This window comes from Urocitellus parryii, chromosome 15 (assembly GCF_045843805.1).
Source record: "Urocitellus parryii isolate mUroPar1 chromosome 15, mUroPar1.hap1, whole genome shotgun sequence".
Classification (NCBI taxonomy): Eukaryota; Metazoa; Chordata; class Mammalia; order Rodentia; family Sciuridae; genus Urocitellus; species Urocitellus parryii.
The window spans coordinates 5,821,490-5,838,673 of NC_135545.1; the positions used below are offsets into that span (position 1 = coordinate 5,821,490).

The following is a 17,184-nucleotide window of genomic DNA, read 5'->3' on the forward strand; positions in this document are numbered from 1 at the left end:
GCCCTCCTAGGCCCCCCGCTGCCCAGACACCCTCCCAGCAGAAGCAACTGCAGAGCCCAGTGGTCAGAAGGGCTGGCCAGGACCCTCTGTTTTCCATAGTCTCTAGTTTGCAAAGAAAAACAGAAGAAAGGGAAGGAGAGAGCTGGGGAAGCCACAGAGAATCTGCATGTAAGAGAGGAACTTCTGAGAGAGCTGGAGAAGCCCTCTTGTTCCACTTCCCCAATTTAGAAGAAGACCCCCAGGTCAGAGTGGTGAGTGCTGTGGGCTGAATGCTGTGTCCCTCCAAAATCCACATGGTGACATCCTAACTGCTAAGGGGAGGGTCACAGGAGGTGGGGACTTTTGGGAAGTGATTGGTCCTGGGGCAGAGCCCTGATGAATGAGGTTAGTGTCCTTACAGAAGGGACCCAAGGGAGCTCCTTTGCCCTTGGGCCACAGGAGGACACAAGGAGGAGGCAGGGTCGAGGAGGACACTGGCCTCCACAGACATGGGATCTGCCAGCCCCTGGGCTGTGGGCGTCCAGCCTCCAGAACTCTGAGGAGCAGATCTCTGCTGTGCACAAGCCCCAGGTGATGGCCTCCCCCCCACAGCCCAAGGACTCAGAAGGCAAGTGGGTCCCCTCTTGCCTCTTGTCTGGGGCAGCCACCTCATCAAACCTTGTCCACCAGGGCTGACTGGGCTGGGGAGGAGAAGTCCCATCAGATGGGGAGGGAAGGACTGTCCAGTCTGTCCAGGGGACAAGGAGAAGCTGCATTCATGCCACAGCCAGGTGGTTCCCACTCACACTGGGCCCTGAGGTCTGCAGCTGAGGGGTGAAGAGGACAGGTCCAGTGGTTTCCTTGAGGGACAGCAACGTCTGGTTGGGGACACACAAGTCCCCAGACAATGCCAGTGCCACAGGCAGGTGGCTGAGATGGGCACCAGCTGGGGGTGGGGGGGATCTTGCTCTTCTGGAGAGGAAGGTGAACTCTCAGGGGACACAGGCAGAGGGACATGGGGGGGACATCGGGCAGACCTGGGGACATAGGTGACCCAGGGGACACTGAGACAAAGGGCATTCCTGGCTGAGTTCCCCACACCTCTGAAGCCCCCTCTGCTGAAGTCCTCAGCCAGCAGTGAGTCTGGGCTCCGTCTGTGTCCACTCCCACTCTGCCCAGCAGGGAAAGGGCGCTGCTCAGAGTGGGCGCTGCCTCTGCTCAGGACTGGCTCTGGCTTGGGGATGGGAGGCCTTGGGGTGCTCTCCGTGGTGCTATGAGAGTGGGTTCTGACCCAGGAGATGCCCACAGCTCTGTGCAGGAGCCTGACCAAGAGTCTGCAGTCAGGGGTCAGCATGTCAGGTGTGCCAGGGAGAGCCCAGGTCCACCTGGAAGGGGGCACTCAGGAGGGGACAGATCTCTGCTTCGGTCCTGTCCACCCTCAGGAATGCCCTATGGACCACGCCAGGCTGCTGGCTCTGTCCCCATTTCACCTCCCTACACCCCTGACTGAGGGGGGATTGTCCTTGGCAGGGGGACGGGGCAGCTGGTGTGCAGGTGGGTGAGCCGCTGTGGGAAACAGTCTCCAGACACAACCCAGACCCCACCCACAGGACAAGGGGTTCCTCGGTCACTAGAGGGTTATCCCCTTCCCACAGCCCCTCCTCTTGGGGTGACTGGAGCCCACGGCTGCTCTGGCCATAGAACGTGGAGGCTGAGAAGTTCTGAGACTGAGGAGGTCAGGCGGCCTCCACCCCACCCCTGGATCCCTGGGCACCTGGGCATCCTGGGCCTCTGCTGGACAGAGACCCACGTGGAGGAGCACCAAGATGTCACATGTCCCGCCCTGACAGAGGCCACCATCTCAGTGCAGCTGCCTGAGAGAGCCCAGGGCCAACCACCAGCCACAGTGCCCAGCCCAGGTCCCGCCCACTCACAGCAGGGGACGTATAATCCAATGAGTCCTGGGGCTGATGGGCAGCAGTACCTGCCTGGAACAGCAGGCCACGGGGCACAGCGGAGGGAGAAGGAGGGACTGCACTGGGCTGCTCTTGTTGCTCACTGATCTGAGAAGACTGCTCATAGCTGGCCACGAGGAGCCCTGTGTGAAGACCCTCTGGAGGTCTCCACTCGGTCAGCCTGGCCAGGCCGGAACTGCATTCCCAGAATCCTTTGCTCCACATGCTCCAGGCTAAAGCAGACCCAGGACCAGGCGGAAGGAGAAGCAGCCACAGGGCTGGGAGGGTCAGGAAGCCTGGGCTATTACAGGGATGGGTCACAGGTCACCAGGATCTGTTGGTCATCTCACTGGTGTGACACAATGGCTCCTAACTTCCAGGCCAGAGGGAGGGTCCTGGGGACAGCCACTGGGAGCAGGGATCACTGAGTGCTGGGGCAAGCACTGGTGGCCCAGGTGGACCAAGTGGCCAAGACTGAAATGGACAGCAACATGAGAACAACCAGGGAAAATGTCGTCCCTTATGCCAAGACAGTGACCTAGGACCTCTGACCTGGCCTCTAGGGTCCTATTCACAGTGCCCCATCCTCCCAGGAAAGAGGGCAGGGTAAGGCCCATCTCAGGACTCAGTACTCTCAGAATCCCCAGTGCCTAGGTTAAGGGGTGTGTGTGTGTGTGTGTGTGTGTGTGTGTGTGTGTGTGTGTGTGTGTGTGTATGAGGTGGGGGAGAGAGCCTGGCAGACACTACAGAGTCAGGCTCTTCTCTGATGCTATAATGAAGCAGCTGAGTCTGGTGATTTAGAAAGAGCAGAAGTTCATTTGCCTCATGGCTCTGGAGGCTCCACATGAAGAGCGTGGAGCCCCATCTTCTCCCCTGGGGGGGCTCCCTGCTGTGTCACAACATGGCAGAGGGCACCACAGGGTGGGGTGGGGCAAGCACACCAGCGGAGGTCTCTTCGACAAAGCCACAAATGCCAGCAGGGGTCCCCACCCCATGAACTCATCTAATCCTCCTCAACACACAAAGGTCCCTCCTCCTGTGGCTTTGGGGACCACATTTCCCGTGGGGACTTTGGGGGACACATTCCAGCCACAGCAGGTGACATAGAGTTACAAAGCAAGTAGGAGTCGGGCTGCGTGTTACCAGGTATTGTCATGGACGGGATTCCTGTCCCCAAATGTCCCATGACCCCATTCACGTCCGTAACCTGAGAACCCTGGGGTGGCTGTGCCCACTGTAGGTGACACAGAGGCAGACCATTAAAGCCACAGATTTATGGGGGGACAACAAATCTAGAATGCAACAGAGCCTCAGGGTGGGGTAAGGACAGTACAGTGTTACCAAGGGAACGTTCAGGTGGCAGAGGACAGTCCCCTGGGATTCCCACCAGCATCTCCCTCAGAGCACTGGGTGCTGAGGCCCCTGCCCTGCAGCCCCCCCAGGCTTCCCCCAAGCTCAGTGTGTGACACCTGAGAGGACTTGAGCAGAGCTCCTGAGTTGGTCACCGGCTGGTCAAGGTGTCGTGGGACAGGAACCTGCCTGCAGGGGAACAAGGACTTCCCATCTCTGACCCCAGCCTTCCCCACGTGAGCTGGGGCTCCTGGCCTGCCATGGGGTGGCGGAGACCCACCCTTTCCTTCTTACTTGGAACGTCACTGAAGGCGGTGGTGCCGGGAGAGCAGGTCTGGGACGAGATGCAAGTTCCTGCTCAGGGTGGGGGTACGGCCACGGATGCTGCCCCCTCCGTCTACAGCCAGAGTCAGCACAGAAGGTGGAGTCTGGGCTCCCTCTCCTACGTCTGTCCCCAGGAACCAGGCCCTCAGTGTCCCAAACCTGAACTCTCCCTGGGGTCCCCGTTGCTCTCAGGGTCCTGGAGTCCTGGCCCCACTCCTAGGAGACATCCAGCTGGACAGTTCCTCCACTCACCAGGCCCCAGAACACAGCGTGCATGGCGCCTGATGTCACCTTCCCAGGTACAGAGCGAGGACCTGGAAATGGCTGCCAGCGCCCTGCTCTTTCTGACCTGGGGTCAACCTTCTCCTTCCAACCTGACCCTGACCCTGTCTGTCTGGAGGCCCATGGAGGTGGCTCAGCACACAGTGAAACTGTCCTCCCAAGACAGGGACCTGGGGAGCCCGGGCCATGGGCGGTGCTGTCCTCGGTGCTGAGCAGCGTTGGTGGGGCCTGGGCTTAAAACCCACCCAGCTCTGCAGAGGACTCAGGGCCCACGGCAGGGGACCCAGCTCAGGCCAGGAGAGTGGGCGGGAAGGTCTGGCCTGTCTGACAGGAAGGATCTGGGAACAAGCAGACCTCGCCCATGGGCTGCGATCTGGAAAGCTGCCGTCCCCTTCCTGGTCCATCGTGGACTCTCCTGTTGTCCCTGCTCTTTTAGGAACACTGAGTCTCCAGGAAGCCCCATTGGCCTCAGGTTGAAAATTCCAAACTTGAAGAGAGAAGGATTCAGGGAGATGGGCCATGGGCACAGAGGGGGACAAGTGAGTGACAAGGACTCATGGGTGAGGGGCCATCTATTCCAGAGATGATCATCATAATACCAAGAAGTGGGGTCACTATCCTTAGGATGGTCTCCCAGCAGGGTCTTTAAAAGGTGCTTCTCACCAGACTTTGCTGGAGCAGTTTATGCTAATTCAACAGTTTCAGGGGATCCAGGGGAGACCAGAGGACTCCCCTTTCCTGATGTCGGCTGTGCTCTGTGACAGCCCTCCTACAGGCACAGTCTAGGACACCATCAGAGCCGGTCCTGCTCCCCAGACCCAGCGGCCCTGGTCATCGTGGCGCACTTCTGTCTTCACAGTTGGGCATTTCTCCTGTCGTCTGGAGCCTCTTGGAGATGTGGTCTGTGTCTTCTACGTTCTCTTTCTTGGTGATGATCCAGCTTTCCTCGTGTCCTCCTGGTTTTGAAGAAGCGTGCGGCACATGGCTGACCTCACGGGAGGCTGGGAATTCATGTCCCCACCAACTCCTTAGTGACGGGCGATGACCTCAGGACTTCTGCACGTCATTTTCCAGGTCTTTCTCACTTGGCAACGGGAGGACTTTCTAGAACAGATATCAGCGCACCTCAAACCTCCATTAGACCTTGTCAGTGCCCCCCATCATTTTCTCCTCAACAGCATCCATCAGCCCATCTCCCACCTGAGCAAGGAGGACCCCAAAATGCCACCTTCCCAGAGCCCATGTCCCCAGAGGCCCAGGGAAGAGCTGGGGAAAGTGACCAAAGCTGGTTTCTGTTAAAGCTTAGGACAATGGATTTGTGCCAAAGAGGACTGACTTTCCTCCAGTGTCACTGCCTTCCGTCACCTCCTTTCTGAACCTCCTCAAAGAAGGAAGAGAGAAATCAGAGCTGTGGGTCTGAGTGCTGGGTCCCCCTTACTATGTTCTCCTCTAGGAAAAGCTAAATGCTCCAGATTTAGGTGCTAACACGTTGATCATCGTGACAGTCTTGAGTCCTTCCTGGGAAAGGAAGACCTCGGAGCTCGCCCACACCTTAAAGAAGAGGGGGGCAACTGCTGGGGAGGGCGGTCCCCCGGGAGTCTCTGTGTTGGGCTCGTCTTGCTGGGTTACCCGAAACCCGAGGCACTGACTTCTCTACCCATGTTCTCAGGCTGTGCCTGCAGGGAGCACCCCTGGGGATGAGACAATGTCTCCCCAGGACACGGAGCAGGCTCATCTTGCTTCCCAGAAACCACTAGGTTCTCCAGCTGGTCTGCTTTGCTTCCTGGGGGATCTCACTGAGCCAGAAAAGTCTCTGAGCTTGTTCTACCAGTAAAACTTACCTAGTCACTCTGACAGCCACCAAATACCTAATCCCTGTTATACACTCACCATCTGGCAGGACAGAACAGGGGGCACTGAAACTGTCACTAAAGACAGAAAGGCAGATAGGAAAATGCTGTGGTCAGAACAAAGACCTGAGATGAGAAGTTTCTGTAAACAGTAGCATCATTTTTCTAAATTACAAAAGCACTTATTGGGAGGATGTATCCAGCACCATCCTTGCTGAGGAAACTAGATAAAAACACCTTCATCCAGCATCGAATATTGGGCAAAGACTTGTCCTGGAAACGGGCAGTGAGGACTGGATGCCTGGGGTGGGCACAGGCAGATAAAGGAGAGGAGTTGTTAAGGGTTTGTCCCCTCCAGGGCCAGGCTGCACATGACAGTGTTCACAAATGGGTCATGCAAGGCAGAGAACTTACTAATGACCCCAGAGGTACCCAGGCACGGTGACACTGAAGGAAGAGGAGGGAACTAGGCTGAGCAGGGCTCAAGTGTCAGCTAAAGAATTGCAGAGGGTGAGAGCAAGGGAGGGACGGGCCCTTCTTAAAGAACCCCGAGGGGACGGTATGGAAGACCCATGTGGGAGAGAGGGGAGACGGGGCTGAGGAGATCAGCGTGAAGCTGAGAAGAAGAGGAAGTGAATACAACCGACCAGGAGTGGAGGCCATGGGGATGTGGCAGAGGAAGTGAGTCACCTTCAGGAAGGGACATTCGCAAGACTCATGTCGTGGGGTGTGTTGGGTGAGAGAGACCCCAGGGACTCCTAGGGTCATCACTGGGGAGTGGTGGCAGCTCCATCACCAAGAGGGAAACCGAGCTCCTCTGAGGCTCCCTGCAGACGGGACAGGACAGAAGGAGAGCCACCGGGGGCCATGAGGGAGAAGGGAGGCCGGGCAGGTGTGGAGACTCAGAGGAGGCTCCCGGGGGGAGGAGCAGGACAAGGCCAGAGGTGGACCAGAGCCTCCGGACAGGGCTTCCCAGGAAGGAGTGGGCAGCGGCTGGAGGATGAGAGGAGCTGTCTCTTCTCTGTCCTCAGTTCCCAGAGGTCCTGATACGGAGCCATAAAGTGCCAAAGTCCGTGTCTGCTCAGAGACACTGTTCAGGCTTCCTCAGGGTGGAGGCCCAGCACCTAGGACGGCCTAAAGTTACCTTGATGGCACGAGAGGACCAAAGTCTCCCAGGAGCAGGGCCTCACAGCCCTGGATTAAAAGCTGGGGGGGCCACCAACAGCCGGAGCCCAGACCTGATGAGAGAGACTGGAACTCCCTCAGTTGTAGCATACCCACAGTCAGACCTGGACCAGCCACTAGACGTAGGCTCTGCCACCCACACTCCAGGTTACAACCGGCCTATTTCACCATCCACTGGGTCATTTAAATCCCCCCACAACTGGCCAGATGGGGAGCTTTGATCTCTCCTCCTCCCCTTCCTCATCTGCCATCAAGTTCTTTTGCATACACTGGTGCCACTGCATTGGCCTCTCTGCACACTGGGCACCATCCCTCACTTAGTGACAGTCCCAACTCTGCTCTTAGTTTGGTAGCATGCCATGCCCTACCACTGCCCTCTCACCAGAATATGCCATTAGCCAGTCTCTGTGAAGCGTCTAGAGAAGAAAGTTCTGGTGCAGGAGGGCCGATGTGGACTCAAGAAGCATGGATCTGAGGAAGGAATTGGTGACTGATGTGCCACCAGCTCCCCAATAGTTACCAGAATCCAGACACAAGTCACCCACAGCTCTGACCACCAGCACCACCAGCCCTCCCATTTCCTCTGCACAGAGAAGCAATGTGGGATAAGACAGTTCTCCCTGGCCACACTGACTCTGGGGATTTCACCTAACGGAGAACCAAGGACTCCAAGGCTGCAGAGGGATGGACACTGGGCCGCACGAACTCCTTGGATGAAGGAATATAAGGGAGACTGGCGTCCATGGGAATGGAGGAGGGAAACTTCTAGAGGGCTCTGGCATGCTGCAGGTCAGACTCCTGGGGTGGCCACACTCTGAGGACCACAGCACATGAATGGTGTATGGGTCAGGACAAATGTCACAAGATTCAATGGATCTTAAAAATATTTCCAATCTCATGGTTTCTCTGGGTCTGAATCAGAGTGCAGCTTACTAAGTCCTATAGCATAAGGTCTCTCACAGGCCATGACTCCAACAGATGCTATAATCATTTGAAGAAGTAGTCCCAAGACGACTGTCGAGGTTGGAGAAAGGAGTCAGATCCTTGAAGCTATTGGGTGGAGGACCAGTCAGAGACACCGATTTATTTATGAAAGCAGACACATGTTCAAGACAGAATGCCAGGCCATCGTGGGGGTGAGAAGCTTCTGGAGTAAAAAATACAAGTTCAAGGGAGAGCATGGGCCATCTCCAGGGGGAAACAGCAATACCTTGGTCTGGGGTGTCCATATTTACACAGGGACAGTAGTTAGGGACTGGAGTAGAGGGGAGCAGGGCTGTTTCTCTGGCCCTTGTGCATTGCCCTTGTGTTCATCCTTGCAGACAGGGCAGGGGCTGAGGACCTGAGTTGGTGGCTCAGGAGGGCTTGTTTGGCATTCCAGTGGCTCATGGGTACTTCTCTTTTGAGACTCACTATATCTTTACTTTTCTGCATCCCCAAGTTCCTCCCTCAGGGCCAGTGCAGAGGCCACCTCAGAAATGTAGGACGACACTGCATGGACCAAAGTCCCCAGGGCCACAGAAAGACAGAGACCTGGCAGGGACGGGCCAGACCACTGTCTCCTCTACCAGGCATCAGTTGCTTCAGTGACCCTACAGAGAGCAAGGCATGTTGAGGTGGAAGGTGGGCAGGGCTGCAGTGCAGTCTGAGGAAGGTGGCTTTATCGTGATGGCACTGGGGAGCCCTGCCAGGGTCCTCACAGGGAGAGACACTCATCCATCGGGGAACTCTGAGGGAAGACTCAGGTTCTGACGGAGATTCGAGAAAGGCGGGCCAGGGAAGCCTTTGGACCCCTCAGTTTTGGGTCTCTAGCATCTTGGGATCCCATCAAGACCTGTCTCACCCACGTCCTCCACCCTGAGCTCCACCCCAGGTCCAGAGGGTAGTCGTTTCACTGTGCAAGGTCTGCTGGGGCGGGGGGGGGGGGCTCAATTGCACCCACCATCTCAACTCTCTCTCCACATTCACCTGTGCACACGCACCACTACCCCGCCCCAACACAGGCCCACTCTGTCCCCGTCCTCCGAGACTCCGCCCCGCGTATGCGCGTTCTGCCTCGTACAAGTCCCCAGCCTCTGCACCCCCTTCACTCCCTCCCCGCAACCCCACCTCAAAGGGTGCAAATCATAAGTTCTATAATTTCTGTAGCCTATAGTGTCGCACAGAACCAGGAAATCAGGACAAAGCTGTTTCGCCTCAAGGGGATCCAACGGCGACAACCTTCTGCCGCAGCGACACCACAGACCACTGCGTTGCGCCCGCGCGCAGGCGCACAGGAGAAGCCGAGCAGTGCATTATGGGAGTGTTAGGCAGAGCGGAAGCCCGGACTGCAAGGGTTGGTGGAAAACGTTAGTAGAGCGGCTCCAGAGCCACAGGCTCCTGGGCAGACTGTTGCATTCTGGGAGTCCTAGTTCCGCAATACCATGGCCTTGTGGGAGTTGTAGTCTCGGAGCCACTTCCGCGCCGGGCTTAGCGTGGTAGGCGCGCGGCACTTCCAGACGTGGCGTTCTGCACGGTGAGTGTTCCTCCCGCGGCGGCAAGGCACGCCAGCCCCACCTCCGTGCTGCGGTGCCGTGGGAGGATTCAGGGTCTCTCTCTGGGTGTGACACTTGCCTCCGCGGTTTCCAATGCCTGACTGCCAGGCCGCTCTGTCCCTCTTGTCAGGATAAGGCTTTCTTCCTGCCCCTGCCCCTGCCCCAGCTGGGTCCGACCGAAGGCCCCTCCTCTGCCCTGGAAGCTGTGCTGATCGGGATGGCACACTACCCGCCCTTCTGACCAGGCTGCATTTCGGAGGTATCCTTGGGCTCTGTGGCCTGTCTGGTCACCCTTACTGTGCCCTCATCCCACAGATACTTTCTGAGCCCCAGCCCCAGGCAGTCCTCCGTCATGTCTCACAGCCTTCTCAGTGGCCTCCTTTCTGTCTCTGCCCCTTACACTCTTCCTCGCACCAGCCAAAGGAATCCTTTTAAGACCTGTCACATCGCATCCCTGAATAAAACTAAAACTCCACATCCTGGTTTATGAGGCTCTGCCAACTCACACAGCCTCATCTCCTGCCAGGGTCTCACCCCTCCCCACCCGGACTGGGTGACCGTGGGTTTACAGGGTGAGAGATGAGTCCAGGGTGACAGAAAGGCTGGAAGATGTCTGCTCTCAGGAGACAGAGAACCCCTCTGAGGACAGAACAGGTGGTTTGGGGCACTTAGGGGCTGAGGGGCTGAAAAGTGCACCAGTGGGGAACCTCACGGGCCATTTGCAGGAGCAGCGTGGGTAGACAGCTGGGTATTTAAATCATATTCAGAGCCCCTCACAAGTGGGAGGGAGTGTGCGGGCAGGACCTGTGGACAAGAAGAGGACTCCCCAAAAGAAACTTGGCAGGAGGAGCAAGTCCAGATTGTCCAAACCAGGGGAGAAAAGATTTCAGCTGTGACACTTGCCTGATGGTCACAACACATGAGTCCTGAGGGCTGCTAAGTGGGTTCAGTGACAGGGAAAAGAACGCTGGGCAGAGGGGGGCATGTTCCTGACACCCTTGAGAGCAGAAGCCAGAGTGGCTGAAGGAGAGTGGGAGGAGGTGAGGTTGGAGAAAGGGAGCCACATGGGGTAGGGTCTCATAGGCCATCAGCATTGGCTAGCGTGAGATGAGATCCACGGAAAGACACTGAGAAGGTACCGGGCAGGTCTCCACCAGACATTATGCAGAGGAGGGGAGGTCGAGGAAGGGAGTCCAGGAGAGAGAGGCCCAGGCCAGGGTCCCAGCTGGGGAGACGTGAGAAGCATGTGGCTTCTGACTCTGTCCTGAAACTATATAGTCATGCAGGATTTGCCGTATTTTGTTTGGATATCTGGTTTTGTAGGCCAAGGATGTGCCCCTGGTGCATATGAAGAAAAGGTCAGGACTTGACTTCACCGCTTTGAGCCACCAACAGGGAGAGTGACAAGAAGTGGTGAGAGAAAGCGCAGTGCAGATCTCAGATTCTGTCCTGAGCAACTGAAAGGGTGGAGCTGCCCTTTACTACAGGAGAAGCCGCTTTTCGTTAAAGGAATCCAGGATTTAGGGTTTGAGATGCCTACTTGATATCTGAGTGGCACTTGTCCCTGTCCTCATGGTACAGAGAGTAAATATACAGTCACAATCTAATTCTGAACATTCTGGTACATCCTAGAAGCAGCCTGACCTCTGAATGGTGAGAAGGCTACTGAGTAGTCCAAGCTGGAGACCAGGGTGGCTTGTGAGGGGGACTGAGCCTCTTGAGATTTTTGGGTTCTCCAGGCGAGAGAAGTGTGACTGGAGGGCTGGGGTCTTGGCTGGGTGGGGATGGATGATGCAGGAAAGGGGAGAACAGAGAGGGTCCTAGGATGGGCTGATCCATCTCTCTGTGAGGCCACAGAAGCTTGTGCACTTAAAACAGGTGCAACCCCAGCTGGTCCCCACAGAGGTGCCATCCATGCTGCCCCTGTCTCTAGAGGTGACTAACTTCCTTTCAGAGGAAGTGATCAGCACCCATTCCTGGAGGCGGTATCCAGTCCCCAGTAGTGAAATCCAATTGGTCTTTCAGGTTTATCCACCTTCCCTCCAACACAGCTGCAGGCCCCGACCTCCCTCTGTCCTTGTGAGTCCTGCACCTCCTCTCAGGCACTCTGAGCAGCCCTGGAGGGCCAGCCAGGTCGATGATCTCCACCGTGCCCCTCTGATCAGGGCTGTAACAGGGGAGGCTCTGCAACTGGTCCTGAAAGGCACCCCATCCCTCTAGAAGGGACACAACCTAATTCTGAGTATAACCTGTCTCTCTCTTTCCCCCTGAAATCACCTCCTTTGGCTCCTTTCTCTTCTTGGTGCATATTGAGTGCAATTCCAGAACCCTTACCAGAGGCAATGATCTCCCTTACCTGGGAACTCAAGTGTAACTCTCCTGTCCCCAGCTCTGGAAGAAGTTCCCTCCTGTGTGCACCTGTGCCTAGTCCATCCCAAGCATGGACGCTGTCCAGGCAGCCCCCCACCATCCAGACTCCACACGTAACCCATTTCTCTCTCCCTTCCAGGAGAAGCCAACTCCGAGATGCCCGCCCCAACGTGCGCCTCCTGCCACACGGCTCGGGCAAACCTCCGGCGCCCGCGCTCGGGGCAGGCGCTGTGTGGTGCCTGCTTCTGCAATGCCTTCGAGGCCGAGGTGCTGCACACGGTGCTCGCTGGCCGCCTTCTACCACGCGGCGCTGTGGTGGCCGTGGGTGCCTCGGGTGGCAAGGACTCCACCGTGCTCGCGCATGTCCTGCGCGCACTGGCACCCCAGCTGGACATCTCACTGCACCTTGTGGCCGTGGATGAGGGCATCGGCGGCTACCGGGATGCGGCGCTGGCAGCTGTTAGGCACCAGGCAGCACTCTGGGAGCTGCCACTCACTGTCGTGGCCTACGAAGACCTCTTTGGGGGCTGGACAATGGATGCGGTGGCCCGCAGTACAGCTGGCTCTGGCCGCAGCCGCTCCTGCTGCACCTTCTGCGGGGTCCTGCGTCGCCGAGCACTGGAGGAAGGGGCACGCCTTGTGGGAGCCACGCACATCGTGACAGGTGAGTGCGGGCGTTAAACAAATGGTGTGGTGTGGCTGTGTGAGAAGGCGCTGGGAGGGAACCAGGGCGCATGCCCAAGGAGTGGGAAAGGAGACCCTGCGCCTGACCTAAGAGGAGTAGCCAAGTAAGGATGCATGTTATGCGCATGCTCCGGTTTGGGGCAGGATATAAAAATATTTGGGTTTTAGCCACCATCTTGGCCTACACAGCTTGGCAAAGGGGTGGGTATAGAAGTTAGTTTCTGGAGATGAGATCCTTGGCTCTTTACTTTTTTGGCGGGGAGGGGATACCAGGGATTGAACTCAGGGGCACTCGACCACGAGCCACATCTCCAGCCCTATTTTTTGTATTTTATTTAGAGACAGAGGTCTACACTGAGTTGTTTAGCAACTCTCTTTTTGCTGAGACTGGCTTTAAACTCGCGATCCTCCTGTCTCAGCCTCCCGGAGCCACTGGAATTTCAGGCATGCGCCACCGCGCCTGGCTCTTTACTTATTTTTCATTGTTTCTAACATTCTTGGTCTCTCATGGTCCACCTCTCCATCCCTCACTGCCTTGAAAAGTATTTCCGTCCCTTACGCCTTTTCTTTGTGACCTCTCCTCTCTTCCTCGACTGTTTCAGTCCCTCTCTCATGCACTCCTTCAAGGCACAGCTGCTGAGTTTGTACTACGCAGCAGATCCAAATCGTAGCCACAGCAAACTCCTTAACCTCTCTGTATTTGCGTTCTCATCCCTAAGACAGGAGTATCAGTGGTACCTAATTCATGGGTTGGCTTAACAATTAGATGAGTTAATAGGAGTAGACAATCATAAAAGTCACTGAAGGAGAGTACATGACCCATGTGTGCAGGGGACTTAGGACCTGGAGGGAGAGAGTCAGGGAAATCTCTTGAGATCTGAAGGCTCCAGGTAAAGAGGTGAAGGGGTCAGGGAGTGTGGGGATGTTGTTCCAGGCAGAGGAAACCACCTGTGGAGGCCACTATGAGATTCTCCCAAGAAGTCCAGTGTGACTGAAGCCCGGAGAGCGAGGGGAGGGGAGATAGAGATGGGGACAAGTCAGACCCTGGCCTCTGGACAATGAGGAAGCAAGAGGAAGTGATGTGGCTTAGAGGAGCTCACCCTGGATTGGCAAGGAAGGGGCACGGCCAGCCAAGGGGGTCAGTAGGAGGAAGGCAGCTTCAGCCATCTGCTGAGAGAAGATGTCCGGGGGAAGCAGGAGGGGATCTCTCTTCTCCCCCCATGCCAGGATGCACCAGACAGACAGCTTCGTCCCCTAGTGGGTCCCTGTATCTATCTCTCCTAGCTCTCAGCGGGAAAGGGGAGGAGTAATCCTTTCTACATAAGAGTGGTGTGTAAGGAAGAATGAGAAGTTGCCTTAAAATTAATTTATTAGAATCTCTCATTAATTGTGCTTGTAAAAATGTGAAGGCTTCCAGAAAAAAATCCCTCACTTGTAAGGTGATTTTTTTTTTTTTTTGCCTTTTGTTTATACACTCTATTTTCTTTTTTTATTATTTATTTTAGTTTTCTGCAGATATACACTCTATTTTCAAAGGCATTTTATAATAATTATTGTAATTACTGAGCTCTTAAGTGGGTTTGTAATGACAAGATGTGGGGCAAGTCCAGCCTCCCGTGAGTAATGTGGTTTCCAACTTTAAGTCAACAGACTTGCAGACAGTGAACATATATAGCCAGATGTAGTTTCCAGGAGCAAAGACAACTGCTGTCAAGGTCATGGGTCTTGGCAGGTCTTTGGAAAATAACTATTACTGCAAACAAAATTAGAGCAAAGTTCTTGGTGGGTTTCACCACGTGGACCAGGGATTTTCCACTTCAGCATGGTTGACACTTGGGGGCAGGTAACTGCTGTTTGGGGCTGTCCTGTGCATTGCAGGATCATGACAGCATCCCAACTTCCATCCACTACATGCTAGTACTCTCCAGCCCAAATCATGACAACTAGAAGTGTTGCTAATGCTCCTGGGATGGGTGGGGTGCAAAATCACCCCTGGTTGAGAACCACTGATAAAATCTTAAACATAACTAGGCAAGATGCAGAATAGGCACAGATTTAGTTCCCATTTTATACTAAGTGGTATGTGAACATTTCTGTCTGGTGTTTCTAAACAAAGATAAACACTGCAATCACATTGCCAAAGGCACTGTGTCAAAAACTGTTGCTGCTGTGACAAATGATTACAAATTCCGAGGCAAATACACAATTATTATCCTGCAATTCAGGAGGTTAGAGGGCCACAAGGGTCTCCCTGGGCTAAAACCAAGCCTATCAAAGTGCATTCTGGCTTCCTTCCCTGGCTTCGGCTCTTGCTCCATCTTCACAGCCAGCAGGGACAGATCGAGTCCTCAGAGTGTCATTCTGACCCTGTTCCTGTCCTCACATCTGCTATTCTGGCTCTTCTGCCTCCCTCTTCCACTTTAAGGACCTTGGTGATCACGTGGAGCCCACCTGGATAATCCAGGGTACTCTCCCTCCACAAAGCCTGTTATCAACACTCCAGTTCTTCCTGCAACTTTAATTCCCCTTTGCCCTGTCACCAAACAAGCACAGGTTCACATAGACCCCTGGGGCATGGGGCAAGGGGAGCCTGCCCACCAAACAGTGCCCTGAGAATCTCCGTTAAATGGCACTTTGATTTGTTTGAATTGGTTTTGGATTATTTTTAACTAAGGCTAATAAGGCTTTTGCTGCAAAGCCCCGAAGTTCCCCATGTCACTCCCCATGTGAAAGGGCAGCTGGCTTGGGTCTGATGTGCAGCAGGAGGTGGCCAACGCCGGCTTCCCAGCCTCGCTCCAGGAAGCTTGTGTGTGTTTCTTGCTGTGTCCACTCCGCCTCCGCCTGGGTGCCCACCCTCCTGCCCTACCTCTCCTTGGTTCCTGCCTCCCCGCGGGTCCCCAGGGTTCTGTGGCCCTCCGTGTGCTCTGCCGCCCACCTCACCTGTGCTCCCCCCCCTCCACACACCGCAGGTCACAACGCGGACGACATGGCAGAGACGGTGCTCATGAACTTCCTGCGGGGCGACGCGGGGCGGCTGGCCCGGGGCGGCGGGCTGGGCTCCCCGGGCGAGGGGGGCGCGTTGCCGCGCTGCCGGCCACTGCAGCTGGCGTCGCAGAAGGAGGTGGTGCTGTACGCGCACTTCCGCCGCCTGCACTACTTCTCCGAGGAGTGCGTCTACGCGCCCGAGGCCTTCCGCGGCCACGCTCGCGACCTGCTCAAGCGCCTGGAGGCGGCGCGGCCGTCGGCTGTGCTGGACCTGGTGCACTCTGCCGAGCGCCTGGCGCTGGCCCCGACCGCGAGGCCCCCGCGCCCCGGCGCCTGCTCCCGCTGCGGGGCGCTGGCCAGCCGCGCGCTCTGCCAGGCCTGCGCGCTCCTGGACGGCCTGAACCGCGGCCTGCCCCGCCTGGCCATCGGCAAAGGTCGCCGCGAGCTGGAAGAGGAGGCACCACGGGGTCGGCGGAGCGTCCCCGCCGCCAATGCCCTCACGGCCTTCTAGCAGCTCTAGATCCCTCTGGGACCTGGCACCCGGGCGGGAGGGGCTCCCTGTAAATAACACTGTGAATAAACTCAGAGCTGCCTGTACCTGGCCGTCCATGAGGGACTTAGAGGGGACAAGGACCCAGGAACCCAGTAGAAGCTGCACCCCAGAGGCCTGGGGCCAAGGGAGTGGGGGAGCAGCCTGCGTTCAGAGCCACTGGGGGTCCGGGGACTGTGTGCTGAGCTCCTCTGTGGCCTCTGAGAGCTCCGTGCAGTGAGATGAGCAAAGTCATGTGAAGTGACAGACGCGGGCCCAGTCACCACGAGGATGCCCCTCCCTTCCAGCATTGTCCCCTCCTTCCATCCCCGCCTCCACGCCTAGGCGCTGCAGAGGGCCCAAGGTTACCCAGCTAGAAGGGTCCTCATCAGGCCCCTCCAGAGTTCTCCGAGATTGAAGAAGCCCCCTCCCTGCCCTGTCTTGATGAGAAGGGGCAGGTGGGCTGCCCCAACCTTGAGCGAGTCTCCCAATTCTTCCCCTTCAAAGCAGCGGGTGGGGAGGACAGGGAAGATCAGAGAGGCTTCAGAGCTCCGCGAATGGTGGCCAACTAGGATGTTCGTAATAATGTTTGGCCACCAGAGGGCTCTGGGTTTCCAGGGTGCTGGCAGGTGTGAGGCCCTGAAGCCCCTTGGGAAGGCAGTGGCGTTCTCCGTCCCACCTCCAGGGGCTCCTCGGGAATGTTCCCTTTCCCCCCATCCTGCTCTACTCCTTCAGGGTCCTCCTGGAAGCCTTCCCTGCCTCCTCCTCCCACCCAGTCCTGGGTAGAGGACACTTCGACTTCATCCTCTGGTCCTTGGTGCTCCCTTCACCTGATAGACTGGCTGGGGGCCGGCAGGATGCCCCGCCTCCTCTGAGGTTGGGGGGGGGATTTGACATCGGGTTAGTTATTCATTTAACAAACATTCCCTGAGCACCTTCCCCGCGTCGGGCGCTGCTCTGGGTGCCAGGGGTCACAGTGCAGGACACAAGAGCCCCTGCCTGAGGACGTCCACATCTGGGAGAAACGGACAGAAAGCAAAACTGCCAGGTACTAGGGACAGCAAGAAAAGACGAAAGGGCCAAGGTGAGAGGGAGACGGGAAGAGCCCGTCTCCACAGGTTTCAGCCGAAACCGCCATCAAGCAAAATGAACCTGAG

The 17,184-nt window shown here is 56.6% G+C and overlaps 1 protein-coding gene across 1 annotated transcript; it reads left to right on the forward strand.

Moving 5' to 3' along the window:
- The first annotated feature begins 9,384 nt into the window (after positions 1 to 9,384).
- On the forward strand, positions 9,385 to 16,085 carry Ctu1 (cytosolic thiouridylase subunit 1). The gene is made up of 3 exons (XM_026406350.2): positions 9,385 to 9,440; positions 11,969 to 12,493; positions 15,483 to 16,085. Exons 2-3 carry the CDS (start codon positions 11,986 to 11,988, stop codon positions 16,007 to 16,009), a joined length of 1,035 nt encoding a protein of 344 aa, XP_026262135.2. The 5' UTR covers positions 9,385 to 9,440; positions 11,969 to 11,985; the 3' UTR covers positions 16,010 to 16,085.
- The last annotated feature ends 1,099 nt before the right edge of the window (positions 16,086 to 17,184 follow it).

Coding starts and splice junctions, on each gene's coding strand:
- Ctu1 (XM_026406350.2), top strand. CDS start 11,986: ATGCCCGCCCCAACGTGCGCCTCCTGCCACACGGCTCGGGCAAACCTC. Junction 12,494..15,482: donor AGCCACGCACATCGTGACAG/GTGAGTGCGGGC, acceptor CACACACCGCAG/GTCACAACGCGGACGACATG.